The sequence below is a fragment of the Crocuta crocuta genome, unplaced genomic scaffold (genome assembly GCF_008692635.1).
Source record: "Crocuta crocuta isolate KB4526 unplaced genomic scaffold, BGI_CrCroc_1.0 scaffold35, whole genome shotgun sequence".
NCBI classification, from domain to species: domain Eukaryota; kingdom Metazoa; phylum Chordata; class Mammalia; order Carnivora; family Hyaenidae; genus Crocuta; species Crocuta crocuta.
In genome coordinates, this window is record NW_027530625.1 from 6813961 (window position 1) to 6829331 (window position 15371).

General features: G+C 61.6%; 1 protein-coding gene across 1 annotated transcript in view; it reads left to right on the top strand.

Annotated features, from left to right (window-relative positions):
* HMCN2 (hemicentin 2) overlaps positions 1–13368 on the top strand; it is a 132085-nt gene extending 118717 nt beyond the window's left edge. The window contains 13 exon segments of the mRNA XM_077768469.1: positions 3352–3501; positions 4907–5044; positions 5149–5270; positions 5727–5964; positions 6987–7049; positions 7182–7304; positions 7974–8108; positions 9156–9284; positions 9788–10108; positions 10726–10845; positions 11690–11816; positions 12766–12828; positions 12830–13368. Coding sequence (XP_077624595.1) covers positions 3352–3501; positions 4907–5044; positions 5149–5270; positions 5727–5964; positions 6987–7049; positions 7182–7304; positions 7974–8108; positions 9156–9284; positions 9788–10108; positions 10726–10845; positions 11690–11816; positions 12766–12828; positions 12830–12917 — 1817 coding nt within the window. The 3' untranslated portion in view covers positions 12918–13368.
* The last annotated feature ends 2003 nt before the right edge of the window (positions 13369–15371 follow it).

The window sequence follows — 15371 nt, forward strand, 5'->3', positions numbered from 1 at the left end:
TCACACCCTCAGGAGGAAAGGCCTTACCCACCCTGCCCTTTGCAGTTGGAGAAACTGAGGCTCCGAGATGCTAAGTGTTTGCTGCTCGTATTGGCACGGACAGGGTCCTTTCTCTGCATATTCCCCGTCACTGTGAAGCAGGCAGAATAAACCAGGCCATCCGGGTGCCCACTTCGGGGGCTGCTGGGGAAAGTCTGTGAATTCGGCCGTGGCAGATGGAGTAACGGAGGCTGCTTTCTCGCACTGTGACACCTGCCAGCCCGCCCCTCCCCCCCATTCAGCTCCCTTCTCCCTTGGGCCAAACCACAGTAAAATGACTCAGACCGCATGACGGATAGTCACTGAATATTATTTCCAAAAGGCAGTCGGGTCTGTGTCGCAGACATGCCACATCCGTGGCTTTGTATTTCTGTGTCCGGCTGTGGCAGTCATCACAGGTTTGTCACTGCACACAAGGCCACGTTACTTCCCCACTGCTCCAGCGGGGACCTCTCCAGCCCCGGAACTGCGACTCAACACCTGGCTGCTTGCAAACCTGCCTAAAACCCACAACCGGCCACCCATGGGACCCACTCTGGCCCCTGGCCACCTCACCTCCTGCAGACGGGGACAGAAGGCCACCACGTGTGGCTCCAGAAATTCGGGGGCTCTCTGCCGCCCAGCCACACGCACGGCCTCGGGTCCAAGCAGCTCCTCCCTGTATTTCCAAGCTAGGCCCCACCCTCACCCTCTCCTGTTTGAGGGCTCACACCCCAAACCACAGAGCTCCGCACAGGCCCCCTGCGGGGGTATCCCAGGGCCGCCACAGAGAAGTAATGCAGAGTAGGTGGCCTCGCAGAAGTGTATCGTCTCTCAGTTCTGGAGGCCAGAAGTCCAAGACCAAGGTCTCTGTGGGCTTGGTTCCCTCCGAGGTCTGTGATGGACAATCTGCTGAAGGCCCTGGGCCCGGCTTCTGGTGGTTTGCTGGCAGCCTCTGGTGTCCCTTAGCCCCTAAAAGCATCATGCAGATCTCTCCCTATAAGTTCACATGGCCCCGCCCCCCTCCTGTGTACACGCCTGTCCCTAAATTTCCCCTTTCCGTAAGGACACCAGTTATTAGGTTAGGGCCTTTCCTAATGACCTGACGTTAATTTGATCACCTCTGTACAAATAAGGTCACGTTCTCAGGTCTGGGGATTAGGACTCCTACACATCTTTTTTTTTTTTTTCAAGTTTAAAAAAATTATGTTTATTTGTTTTGAGAGAAAGAAAGAGCACAGGCAGGGAAGGGGCAGAGAGAGAGGGAGAGAGAGAATCCCAAGCAGGCTCTGCATTGCAGCGCGGAGCCCGATGTGGGGCTCGAATTCACAAACTGTGAAATTGTGACCTGAGCTGAAATCAAGAGCCAGACGCTTAGCTCCTCCTACATATCTTTTTAAGGAACACACTTCAACTTATAACAGCGCCCTTACTTTTTAAATGGAAACAACCATTTTTAAATTCTCCTATTCGCTAATCGGAGAAAGTCCAGGTAATTTAAAGAGAAATCTATCAGGAAAAAATTATCAATTTTCTCACTCCATTCAGTTACCAGAAATAGTTTAGGCAGTGCCTTGGGTATATCCCTCTACATTTTTTCCCTCTGAATGCAAAGAGATGCACTTTTTTAGTAATTAGAGGCTTTTTATGAATGAGGCTGAACTTCCAGGTTGTTCTTACAACCTTTTTTACTTAGTCTAGTTTGGACAACAGCCCGTGACGATAAACCCAGTCTACATCTTCGTCAGTGGTTTCCTATCATGGGATGCTTTAACGTCTTTGTTGCTGGCTTTGTTTTTGTTTTTGTTTTTTTAAGTTCATTTATTTTTGAGAGATGGAGCGTGAGCAGGGGAGGGGCAGAGAGAGGGAGACACAGAATCCAAAGCAGGCTGCAGGCTCTGAGCTGTCAGCACACAGCCCGGCATGGGGCTCGAACCCACAAACCTCGGGATCATGACCTGAGCCGAAGTCTGACACCCAACTGACTGAGCCACCCAGGTGCCCCACTATTGGCTTTATTAAATAAGTATCAGCCTTGGGTTTATGTTTCGATTTTTCCCAGTGTCCCCTGCCCCCCAAAAACTACCCTGTGGTTCACACCTTTGTCTGCCAGCCTGAATATTTCTATGGGCTAAGTCCCTCCAACGGGGCATTGCTACGTAAGAGGCATTCAAAGGTTTTGAGGCTCCCTAACTATGAACGCTGTCTTCTCTTCCTCGTTTCCCCTCAGCCCGGGGTGTCCCGATCCTGGCCTCGTGGGAAGCAAGAGGCGGCCAAGTCACCCCTTGTCTGAGAAACTTGACAGTGGCTTGTCATTCCTGGCCTCCAATTTCTGTCCCCCTCAAAAGCTGCCAGGCCATTTTGCTGCTTCTGATCTGTACCCTAGCGTCTTTCACTTCCCCTTATTAATAGGTCAGGTTTGGTTTATGGCCTGTTCCAGTCCCCACCTAAACCCCAGAGCCACAGATGTTGATGAGAGACATTCCAGATGGGCATCAAATCTCATCAGCCCCCAGCTCTGGGCTGCAGGAAATGACACTGCTTCCTGGAATCCAGAATTAACCAGAGCCCTGATTTGCCCATTTAGGATCCTGGTGGTTGAATGTTTTATGTTACTTCTTTGACAGATCATGGGCGATTGGTTGTGAATTTCCCCAGAGAGCTGGTGAGGGAAGGGGCAGGCTAGCTTCTGTCTCTCAGCCCCCAGGACGCCATCCGTGCCACGGGACAGCTGGCCCATTAGCCCGAGGAAGCACCCTCTGTGTTTCCCACCATCCGTCTGGTCTGTCCTGAAGAGCGCCTGCTTGCAGGTGGCCCGGGTGCTGCTAAGGAATCCGGCCCACGGCGGCCCAACCAGCAGCAGGGCGGCTGGCGCCAGGGCCCTGGATGGAACGGAGGGTGTTCAGGCAATGGCACTCAGTTCCTGGCACCGTCCCCGCTCCTCCAGCACACCAGCCCCGCCATCACGAGCTCCTGGCATTCTAGAACCCAGCAGGGCTTTGGCACATCTGTGGTCCACCTCCTCACTTTACAGATGAGCCCACTCAAGCGTGCCTTGGGGCCCTGCCTTGTCCAGATTTCCAGGGAGGTGACCGCAGAGCCCCAGTTTGAAGCTAGCCCCCTCCCAGTGCAGATGTCCTCTGAAAAGCCTCCCTGTGTCTCAGAGCCAGGATCCCCCGGGCATTGAGCCCATCACCCACGAGCTGTGTGGCCTTGAGCGAGTCACTTCACCTCTCTGAGCCTCAGTTCCTGTTCCGTGAGGTGGGTGACGGCGCCGGCTTATCCTGAGGGCGTGGAGGTGGACAAAGTCACTTTCCTCTTCCCTTCTCACAGGGGAGCCCCGTGGGAGCTGGGGCAGCATGTCCGGGGTGATCAACGGCCAGGAGTTTGCCATGGCCACCCTCAACACCAGCGCGCATCAGGAGGCACGTTCCGGGGTCGCCACCATCCGCAGCAGCATCAGCCACATCCCTGCGAGTGTGGGTGAGTGGGGGCCAGAGCCTCCCCTGCGCCCGGGCCCCTCCAGCACCAGACGGACGCAAGGCCTGCGTTCCGAGGCTTGCCCGGGGCCCGAGTGCTACAGGGAAATCGGACCGCCCCTAAGACCTGAGTCCAAGCCCAGGTGGACTGAGGTGCGGGCCTCTTCCTCCCCACCCCCTCTACCTCCCAACAGAACAAAATCAAAATCAGGTGCAGAGAGTCTGAAATAGTCAGGATTTGTGAATGCAGTCAGATAATGACTCTCAAAATCGCTGATTTGCTGAGTGAGGTTTTCCCCCACATGTTAAGGTAAGAGCTTGATAGAAGAGGAAGGAATTGCTAGTAATGATTACGGGGTGTGGGCAGAGGGGAATAAAATTAGCTAGAGGGCCCAGAGAACCAAGGAATGTCCACTTTTTTTTTTTAACATTTATTTATTTTTTGAGAGAGAGACAGAGCACAAGTGGGGGAGGGGCAGAGAGAGAGGGAGACACAGAACCGGAAGAAGGCTCCAGGCTCCGAGCTGTCAGCACAGAGCCCGACGTGGGGCTCGAACCCACAAACTGTGAGATCATGACCTGAGCCGAAGGTTCTGCTGCCCCCGGCACGGGTCCTCCTACGTCTCTTTTCCGAGCCGGTGGTTTCTCCAAGAAGCTCCACCATCCCTGATCCCAAGCGAGTGGGGTTTCCCCTTCCCCGGACCGAGGGACCCCCTGCCCACTGAGGAGGACTGGGCACCACACGCAGGTCTGAGAATCCATGCCCAGAGCAAATTTTTGGCTCTTTTTTCAAAAGTCCGCAGTCTTCCTCCCCCAGGCTCTTCCGGAAGGCGTCTGCAAGTTAGAGGAGACCTGGTTGACTTTCTTGGTCCAGCACATATGTCCCAGGCTCCAGGGGTGACCAGTCACCCTCGGGATTTGTGGAATTGAGTTGAATATCAAGTTACATGCCCTCCTTCGTTTTGCTTGCTTTTCTTTAAATGCTTGTTTATTTATTTCAAGGGGGTGGGGGAGGAGCAGAGAGACAGGAAGAGGGAGAGAATCCCAAGCAGGCTCCGAGTGTCAGCACAGAGCCGACACGGGGCTCGAACCCATGAGCCGTGAGATCATGACCTGAGCTGAAATCAAGATTAGACACTTACCTGACTGAGCCTCCCAAGTGCCCCCCCCATTCCCTTCTTTATATAAATGTGTCTTGTTAGTTCCACAAACTCGATATTTGCCTTTACCGTCTCCCAGGTTCTGATCCAGTTCCTGACCCAGGCGACAGGGCTGGTCCTGGGCGGGGAGGGAAGGGGCTGAGCCCTCCTGGGGCGGTAGGGAGCTACAGCTGGACCTTGAGCCGGGGAGGGGCGGCCCTCAGGATCAGGATCGCTCCCTAACTCGGTCTCGGCACACACCCCGCCCAGGGCCCCTGATGCGCGTGCTCTTGGTCACCATCGCCCCCGTCTACTGGGCCCTGGCTGGAGAGAGTGGAGATGCCCTGAACGGCCACTCTCTGACGGGCGGCAGCTTCCTGCAGAAGTCGCACGTGGAGTTTGCCACAGGCGAGCAGGGGTCTCCTCCGGGGGTGGGGGCCGGGGGGTGCTGAGGCCTGAGCCCAGGGCCTCTCCCCCGTGGTGACTCCAGGCTGGGCGGGGATGGATTACAGGGGAGCGGCTCATGGTGGCCCAGGAGGCCAGGGGCCTGGATCCCGATGGCCTCCTGCTCCTGGACGTGGAGGTCAGTGGCGGCGTCCCCGAGAGCCTGGCTGATGCGGACCTTCAAGTGCAGGTGGGGGCGAGCCCCGAGGCCTGCAGAGGGGGGTGGGGGAGAGAATGGGAGGGGCGGCCCCAAGCACCCGTCCTGACGCCCCAGCGGGGGGCTGGGGCGTGGCCTGCGCTTAGCCCAGTGGGAGGTGCCCTGGGCCCAGCCTCTCAGGAACAGGTGTCCCCCCCCACTGCATAGACCAGAGGGACCCACCTGCCCAAGGGCCCCCAGCGCTAGAGGAAGAGGTGAGAGGCCTGCGCGGCCCCCACCTCCCGCAGCCCTGCCCTTGATGAGGCGCTAAGGCCCTACCCCCTAGCAGCTGAAATTCCAGACATTCTCCCTCCTCTGTCTCCTCCTCCCCCTCCTCCCCTCNCTTCCCCTCCTTCCCCTCCACACCTCCTCCCCCTCTCCCTTTTTCCTCTCCCCACTCTGCCCCTCCTCCCCCCTCTGCCCCTCCTCCCCTCCTCCCTCCTCCTCCAGGACTTTGAGGAGCAATACGTGCAGATGGGGCCCGGCCTGCTCTTCGTGGGCTCCACGCAGCGCTTCCTGCAGGACAGCCGTCCCGCGTCCCTGCGCTGCAACCACAGCATCCAGTACGATGCGGCCCGGGGCCTCCAGCCCCAGCTGGTGCAGCACCTGCGGGCCTCGGCTATCAGCTCGGCCTTCGACCCCGAGGCCGAGGCCCTGCACTTCCAGCTAACCGCAGCCCTGCAAGCCGGTGAGGCCCCCCTCCTCTGTCTCCACTCCCCTGACGCCCACCAGGGGCCCCCGATGTGCCACCCCACCTCCTGCACCCTCTCACCGCGGACCAGAGCCTTTTCCCAGGGCCCCTGGTGAAGGTCCAAGTCCACCCCCCAAGCTGATGTTCAAGACTCCAGCCATATGCCCCCTCTTCTCAAGGGTGCTTGCACCGGAGACCCCACCCAGGCAGCCGGGAGCCACTGCGGGAACTCCCAGGGGCCCCCGTGCCCGTGCCATACATTCTCAACCACTGGATGGAAAAGATCTGGTGCCAGTATTTGAGATCCCAGCTCGCTTTTAACCCTGAACACGGGACAGCAGTAGCAGCATAGCTTTGGGGTCAGTTTGACCCTCATTCAAACCCAGCCACACCATTTCCCAGCTGCGGGACCTTGGGGGCACTGCCCTGGCCCTCTCAGAGCCTCAGTATTCCCACCTGTAAAGTGGGCGTGACATCGCCTGCCTTGTGGGGTATCAGGAACAGCAGGGTTTTCTCTAAAACCCTCACCCGGCCCCCTGTAATCGCTCTATGAAGCATGCCGTCCTTACAGCGATTTCGGTAGTCCGGCCTCTCTGTCTCCAGACCGTGGTCTGCCGCCGCCCCTCAGTGTGCTCTCCGCCCCCATCAGATGCTTTCACCTGCCCCTTCTGCACACCCCCCACCCTCGCGCAGCCAGGGGCCATGCCCACTCCTCGGGGTTCTCGGGAGTTCTCCTCGCACGCGTGGGCACCGTGTTCTTTTTGCTTCCCGATTTCCCTGGTGTCCGCCAGCTTCCGGTCTAGCCTGCTCGTGTGGCACGAGCCACAGCCAACGCCCCCACCAGGCCCGAGCCGGGAACGGGCTCGCCGATCTGGGCGCTGGCCTGGCTCAGGCCTGAGGGGACGTCGGCCTGGCCAGCCTGGCAGGAGGGGCCACATTTGGCCAGGCTGCTGTCTGTCCCTGGACGCCTTGGGTACAGCGCCCTTGTGCGCTCAGGACCCATCCCCTTTGCCTCGCAGAAGAGAATGAAGCCGGCTGCCCCGAGGGCTTCGAGCTGGACACGCAGGGAGAGTTTTGTGTGGGTGAGCGCCCTCCCCTCCCCTGGCACGGCCGAGGGGGGCCTCTCAGCCGGGCTTGGAGCACGTGTCCCGGCCAGCGGGCAGGCGGGCCTGGGGGTGCGGACCCCCAGATCTCTGCCCACCCCCTCTTCCCAGACAGGGACGAGTGTTCGGACGGCCTCAGCCCCTGTTCTCACACCTGCCACAACGCACCCGGCCGCTTCTCCTGCTCCTGCCCGCCTGGCTTTGCCCTGGCCAGGGACGACGGGGACTGCAGAGGTGCGTGAGCCGGGGCGCACAGGCTCCCCTCCGAGTTGGCCTGGCTGTGCGCAGGGCGCTCCAGAGCCAGGACCCGGCCTGTTCCGGAGGGGCATGGAGGCCAGCCTGGGGGTGGCAACGCCCTGCTTCCGCTGGGAACTTCCTGCTGGGAGGGCTGCAGATGGGAGAGGCTCAAGCACTGGGGGTGCTAGGGATCCGCCAAGACAGACACGTGCCCACCACGTGCGCATGCGTCCGGACACGGCCTCAGGCGCCTTCCCAACACGGCGGTCATTTCTGGCCCACGGGGGAGCGGACACCCATCTGCTCTGCTTGTCCGCTTAACTAAGCCTCCGGACAACAAATCTGACCGTAGGACGCTGTCCAGGTGCTGACCCTCCCCATCGCACCCCTCCACTTCGACCAGGGACGCCCGGCACCACCAAGTCCCCAGCCGGCTTTGAGCCGGGTGCCCGAGGGGCGCGGTCGGCAGCCTCCTATCTGATGCCCCGGGCCGAGGCCTCCGGCAACGTGCTGGGAAGGGCTGACAGAAGAAGGGACCTCCCTGCCGGGGGCTCCTGGGCCTGGGGATGAAGCCTGTGTAGTTCGGTTGGCCGGGGTCAGGGTGACGAGGAAGGTGGCCCGGGACCACGCGTTCACGCAGCCCCCTGCCCCCGCCCGCCCCGCCAGATGTGGATGAGTGCGCATGGGGTGCTGACCTTTGCCGGCAGGGACAGCGCTGCGTGAACCTCTTCGGGTCATACCACTGCCTCCCCGACTGCAGACCTGGCTTCCGGGTGGCCGCTCACGGGGCTGGCTGTGAAGGTGACAGGGGCGTGACGGGGGGGCTGTCCGTGCTCCAGGGGTCATCTGGGTTCAGCAAAGGGGGTGCTGTGCGCCACGGGGGCTGTGGGCCTTCAGGCGAAGCAGAAGCCTCTGGGCAGAAGGAACAGAGAGGCCGGGGAGAAAGCCTGAGCTGGGCTCAAGGGGTCTGAGGCCTGGCCCGGCCCGGCTGCTGGCAATTTGAGGAGCGTGGGACAAGTGTCAGTTCCTGTCCAGACCTCGGGTTTCTCAGCTCGCGGAGGGGGACCGGGTCGGGGGATGGCAAACAGCGCGGTGTCTGCCGTCGCTTCCCCGATTTCCCCTCGTGGATCGCGGCCCGGTCCAAACGCAGCCTCGGAATCCTCGACAGTTTCCCCAGCAGCTGATGTGAATCGGCTGCAGTCAAGCCTTTGAGATGAACTCAGGTGCCGCCCCTGGATGGGTGACACCCCCCCTCGCCCGGGTCCCGCCGGTCCTCTGGCTCCTCGGGCATAGTGAAGGGGCCAAGTGTGGCGGAACCGGAGCTCAGAAGAGGAGGTCACCCCGTGTCCGTGGCCTCAGGGGACGCCCTGTCCGCCTAGACGGCTCCTCTGCCTCCTGCCTCCCTCTGCCCTCGCTGCCTCCCTCCTTACCGGTCCCTGGAGCTCCTTCCTGGAATCAGGCCCCCACACCCCTCACGCCCATGATCCAGTGTTCTCCCCACGGCCCCATGAAGAGGTCTCGACCTGACCCCTCTGCACAGATGAGGAAACTGAGGCCAGGACAGGGAGAATTACTTGCTCAAGGACTAAGAGAAAGCTCAGCCCAAACCGGGGAGTCTGCCTCCAAAGCCCACCTTTTAAGCCCCTTCTTTCTTCTGGATCCAGAACCTTCTTACCCTCCAGAGTGGGTATGATTGGGAGAGAGGGGTGCAGACACTGGCCTTCCGCCTGGTGGCACTGGGGTTGAAGGGGACGGTGATGAGGCCCCGATGTGCAGAGGCACGCTGTGTCTGTCGGGGGCAGGGGGAGGGGCTCGGCCCCACCTCTGTCCACACCCCTGCCTCCCCAGATGTGGACGAGTGCCTGGAGCGGTCGGACGAGTGTCGCTACAACCAGATCTGTGAGAACACCCCAGGGGGCCACCACTGCAGCTGCCCCCGAGGGTACCGGCTCCAGGGCCCCGGGCTGCCCTGCCTAGGTACGGGGACACCCAGCCCCTCGTTGGAGCCCCGCTCAGCACCCCCTGGCTGTGCCCCACGAGCAGGGAGTGCTTAACACAAGGTGTCGTTGAGTTTTGTGAAAAGCCAGAACGGCAGCTGGCACTGGCTGTGTGCCCACCCCGTGCCCGGGTCTGTGCTCGCCTGCTGTCTGGCACCGGAACCTTCCCTGGGAGCCCGGGAGGATGAGGAGGAGAGAAGTGGGTGGGTCTCAGAGAGGCTTAGCAGGGAGAGTGGGCCTCACCAGGATGCTGGGGTACGGGGGAGTCTGGGACGAGGCTCAGAGCTGCCAGGGGAGGCCGGGGCCTCTCCGAGCTGCCGAGGCTGGAGGTGGTCGAGGAGGGGCAAGGCTTGCGGGCAGGCCTGGACGCAGTGGGGGGAGGCGGCTGGGTCCCGGCGAAGGCAGGAGGCCAGGAGAGACGGCGGAGTGGCCGCAGTGAGCCCTGAGTGCCCTTGGCGCCCTGCCTGGTCTTTTCCTTTCCAGATATCAACGAGTGCCTGCAGCTCCCCCGGACCTGTGCCCACCAGTGCCAGAACCTCCAAGGTGGCTACCGCTGCCTGTGCCCGCCGGGCCAGACCCTCCTCCAGGACGGCAAGACCTGCACCCCGCTCCAGCACAGGGAACAAAACGTGACCACGGTCGGCCACCGGGGCCCCTTAGCGCCCTGGCTGCGGCCCCGTATCCCGAACCCCAGGGGCTCCTACCAGGCCTGGGTCGCCCTCCGGCCGGGCCCCAGGGCCCTGAACAGTCTGGGCCGGGCCTGGTGCCCCGCTGGCTTCATCCGGCAGAATGGCGTCTGCACAGGTGAGGCCGAGCCCCAGCCACGCCCCTGGGGACGCGCCCCCTGTGGCGTTCTAGCCTGCTCCCGGGCCGGGCGTGTGGGCGCCCCACCCCTGGCTGTCCTGATGGGCGAGGGGCTTCCAAGAAGGGGGCGGGTGGAGTACTTTCCCAACCACTTGACTTGAGGACACTTGGCCCGGAGAGAGGGTCTACCTCTTCGGCAGATGTTCCCCGGAACCCGCTTTTGAGAAACGCTCCTTTTGGCGCACAGAGGTGAAGGAGTCAGGGAGGGAGATTTTCAGGAGCTTCCCAAGTTGACCTGAGAGCCTGAACAGAGACTGGGAGGGGGAGGGGGCTGGGGACAGCCCCCCACACCTCCCGTGGAGGCTGGTGCTGGGCTGCGCAGGTGAAGGGGAGGTGATGTTGAGGCCAGACGTCCTTCAGCGTTCCTGCCTGGGCAGAAGGGTCTGTTGTGGAAACTGTCTGCCCACCAGGCGCCCCCGGGCGAACATGGGCGGGCAGGGTGGAGAGAAGGCGTGGGCCGCCTGAGCCGGGGACATCCGCTGAGCCTGGCGCCCTGGGCAGCTGTGACTCAGTGTGTGTGTCTCTGGCCCCATCCCCCTCTCCTGCGCCTGGGGCAGACCTGGACGAGTGCCGGGTGAGGAACTTTTGCCAACACGCCTGCCTAAACACCGAGGGCAGCTACCGGTGCCTCTGCCCCGAGGGCTACCGCCTCCTCCCCAGCGGGAAAAACTGCCAGGGTGAGCCGCACAGCCCTTCCCCCTCCCAGTGCGGGAGGGGCCAGGACACGGCTTCATGGGAAGGGGTGGCTCTCTGCATGAGGGTGGGGCAGGGAGCCCACTCAGAGCACCCCAGGGGCCCACAGCCAGGCTGGAGCCCTCACCGCAAGCTGGAACTAAGAGACAGTGCATGGGCAGGCTCTGAGAGCAGCCCTGGGGGGTCCATCCCAGCCCCGCTGTGTGTCCCCGGACAACTCACTTCACCTCTCTGAGCCTCGGTGAACCGGGGCTAACACAGCCCTCCCCTAAATGGCTGGATGAGATAGGAGGAGGGTGGGCACAGAGCCAGCATTGGGCAAGGCAGCAGCTGCTGGGGGCAGCACTGCAGTCCCCTGACTCCCAAGCCAAGGCACTCTCCTTAATGCACTGGGGCGGGAGCCAGCCCGCTCCTCCTCCCCACCCCCCTGGAGTGGGAATCGGCCTACAGCCTACCTTGCCAGCCTCCGTCCCTCACCTTCTGCTACGAGGGTCTGTGAATGTCCTCTGAGAAGGGTGGGGCTTCCCCTGGGGCAGACGAGGGTCAAGGACCCTTCACTCTGGGTCCGAGGGCAGCCCTCATCTCTTCCAGGCTGTGCAACCCAGCTCTAGGCTCAGGAGGTCCCCAGGGTGCCCTCCTAGGGAGATGGGGAGATCGGCTATCAAGGTGGCTGGGTTCAAGGCGAGAGGGCTGCCCACCTCACTGCTCCCCGGAAGACATTTCTCTCCTTACCCCCCCTTCCCATGCCGTCTCCGGCTCCTGCCCTGGGCCATTCCACTTGACTCCATGCTTTCATTCCCCATCTCCTCGCCAACCTCCCCCACCCAGACATCAATGAGTGCGAGGAGAACGACATCGAGTGTGGGCCCAGCCAGATGTGCTTTAACACCCGCGGCAGCTACCAGTGCGTGGACACGCCGTGTCCGGCCACCTACCGGCAGGGCTCCAGCCCAGGGTAAGGGCCGGGTTGGCTGGGGGCAAGTTGGGGCACGTTGTCTGCCAGGAGTCGTGGGTGCTTACGTTTTGGCTCCTGGACGGCTAGACCCTCCCCCCACAAAGGCCCTGTCTCAGGCAGGGGCCAGGGGGTCACCCCCACCAGAACTCCTGAGTGAGGTCTGTGCCCGCAGGGCGGTGTACCTTCCTGCAGCCACATGGGCGCAAGCTAAGCCGAACGCCTGCATTTACCGCCGGGACGCTGTGGCTGGAGCAGGGTACTGGGGGCGGGGACAGAATTGGAGACAAACACGTGGGACCTATGGGAACACATGACTGTGTCCATAAAACCCTAGACACAGGGACACGCACACGTGTGCCACCCAGAAACCCCCACAAAACCCCAGGACTCAGACACACACGGTGAGCAAACACAAAACACATTCAGGGCGTCACACTGGCTGCAGATACTCGGAAAGATGCGCAGACTTGGGGACCTTGGTGGACACAGGCTGTAGCCGCAGCAGTCAGGGAAGGTGACTGGCCCTGCTGACTCTGCTATGATCGGGAAGACTAGGCTGGGGGCAGAGGTGGGGGCACCGATGCCCTTGGCGAGGCTGAGCCAGTGTCTTTGAGTCCCGCCTACCCCCACCCCCCGGTTTGCAAATCCAGAGCAGATGACTTCAGTTCCGGGGTTCCAGGCAGGCCTGGAGGGCCCCAAACTATCGCAGCCCTGTGCCCACCCCACAGCCCCGGGGCGTGGGCCTGGAAGTCCTATGGGATTATGGCACCCACTCCCATGGGAAGGCTTCTTTCGGCCTCAGTCTGCTCATCTCTAAAGTGGGCTGGTGGTGCTTGTAGAGAAGCCACTGGTGGCAAGGGGACAGGCAGCGCACGGGAGAATCGCGGGGCTTGGGGCTGAGGTCCCCTCTGACGGCACCCGGAGTCCATCCGTCTGTCCCGCCCCGCAGGACGTGCTTCCGACGCTGCTCGCAGGACTGCAGCGCCGGCGGCCCCTCCATGCTGCAGTACAAGNCTCTACCGGCTCACCGTGCGCGCCGCCGCGCCGCGCCACCAGAGCCTCTTCGTCCTGCTCATCGCCGTGTCCCCCTATCCCTACTGAGGGGAGTGGTCAAAGGCCGCGGCTTTGGGGCCACTGACCTCCGGGGACGGGGCACAGGGAGGAGCCGGCCCAGCCCCCACCGCCAGGGCGGCCCTTGCCCTCGCCACCTGCTGTGGCGAGCGGACCCCCCCCACCCTTGTGCGTCATTGAGCCCTTCGGCAAACAAGGTCCTGCGCGCAGCCTTGACCCCAGGACATCAAGGACCCCGGTCTCCCCCCACCCCCGCGGAGGTGGAGCTCAAGATCCTTAGGTGGTGAAGCCCGCTGTCTGACCAAGCCAGGCGTGCCCCAGTCTACAGGGAGACGTGGGCTGGGACACAGCACACCAGGAGGCCCCAGCGGAGGGACAGAGCCCCAGGGGGAGGGCGGCAGCAACTGTCCTCAGCCCACAGCGCTGTCATCCTGAACCCCGTGTGTGTGCGCGTGATATAAAAACATTTCCTTCTAACCAACTCCGTTTCTTCGTTGGTGATTTTGCTTTGGGCGCTACGGGTTTTGGCCGGAAGGGAGGCTACCACCCTTCGGGGCCAGCAGCCCTGGGCCTCAGGCTGGAAAGTGCTTCCTGGTGCCGGTGGCGCAAGAAGGTGGGAGAGGCTAGAGGCCCCGCGGGTTGGGGGGAGGAGGAGGGAGATGCTATCCGAAAGGTCAGCATGTTGGGTCAGATCCCTGGGGCCCCTGGGCCATCGCAGGGACTTCGGCTTTGACGGAATGAGCGGGGAAGGGACAGCATGAGAGCATCTGCGTCCGTAAGGGCTCGTCTCCAGTGCCCGGGAAGGTCTGAGTCTCCAGGGACCCCTCCCCCCCAGAGCCCGGGGTCCTGCTTCTCTTCCCGCACCCCGACCCTGCCTCAGCCACCACCCTGCGGCCCGCTGCCCTGGACCACAGCCTCTGGCAGAAGGAGGCTCTGTTGCACATGGTTTTGAAGAGGAGAGTCCCTTCCGCCCTGTTCCCCTGGCTCAGGGTGACACCTCACCTCCGCCTTTGCGTCCTCATCCTCAGCTGGGTGAGGAGGAAAGCTGTCGGAGTTATTTCTCACTAAAGGGTGAATGACAATCAGACTCTAAGCAGAGACTCCCGGCAATGCTGCATTAAACAGGAAATGGCTGTGTCCATTATACAGATGGGGGAAAGGAGGCTCGGAGAGGGGGCATGACGCAGCCACTAGCTGGGTAGGTGACTGGTTACCGGTGAGACTGGCCCTCCGGATTCCCACCGGACAGCCCCACCTGAATCTCCCCAAGGCGCTTCCTCGTTCAAAGCTATTTAGTTCTCCTTTAAGCCAGGGGTCTGCACGCTTCTTCTGTAAAGGGCCGGATAAGGGAATGCCCTTGGCTTTGCGCAGCCTCGTTGCCGTGGAAACCACTCCCCACGCATGAATGAGCGTGGCTGTGTTCCAATGAACTATGACTGGACACCTACGTTTGGAGTTCATACAATTTTCACATGTCATGAAATACTCTCGATTTTTCCCCCCAGCCATTTACGAATGCAAAACTCCACTCTGAGCTTGCAGGCTTCACAAACACTGGTGGGGACTGTCGTCCGCCACCCCTGACTGAAGCCACAGGAAGTCGCTAATGGTGGACGATCAGGCCGAGTGGAGGAGAAATTCGAGGGGGCAGGGTCCTCCACGCCCCCACACCCATCTGTCCAGCGCCCACCTGTGAGGACCTTCCTTGGGAGAAACGCCCCTCTGTGCAGCCCCAGGGGCCAGAGGTCACAACTTGAGCCCTGCCATTCGCTGGGCTGTTAATTTTTTATGGAGCCCACGAAAAGGTCAGCCCCAGGGTGAGGTACTGCGGACGTGAGACCTGCGGAGAGGGGGTGCCGACGACTCTTTCACCCCCGCTGTCTCCCGTCTGCTGCTTCCCAGTGTCCCCCTGGCCCTTCAGGTTTGCAAGCCATCTGTTGAACGTCTGGTGCCTTATGGACCCGGGTTTTCACTCAGGAAATCCAGAGGCAAGAAAGAGTATGCCCATTTCAAAGATGGAGGAACGGGGGCTCAGAGCAGGCGAGCCACTAGCCCAGGCTCACACAGCCTGGAGCGAAGGAGAACTCAATCCAGGCCCTCTGACTCCAGAGCCCGGGAGACAGGCTCCCCTGTCTCCAAACCCCAAGAAAAGAGAGCTGGACCAGGAGCCGGATGAAGAGGAAGGGCCAGGACGGTTCAAGATGTGAGGAGCCACCAGGGGAGTTCAGTCCCGCCTCCTTCCTGCCCCACCTTCTAAAGTGCCATGTGAGACCGGTGGAAAGGAGTGATTGCTCAAAGATTGCTCAAAGTCCTGCAGGGAGCCAGGAGTGCACTTGGCCTGGAATCCGGGCTGTGACTCCCAGTCCTGTGGCTCCCCCGCTCCACCCGCCTCCGCCCGTATCCACGGGGACGTCCCCGAGTAGAGGAGAAGCCAGCTTCAAGGGAGTGTTTTCCACTTCAGCTTTCCTAGCTGTCGGCCAGCTC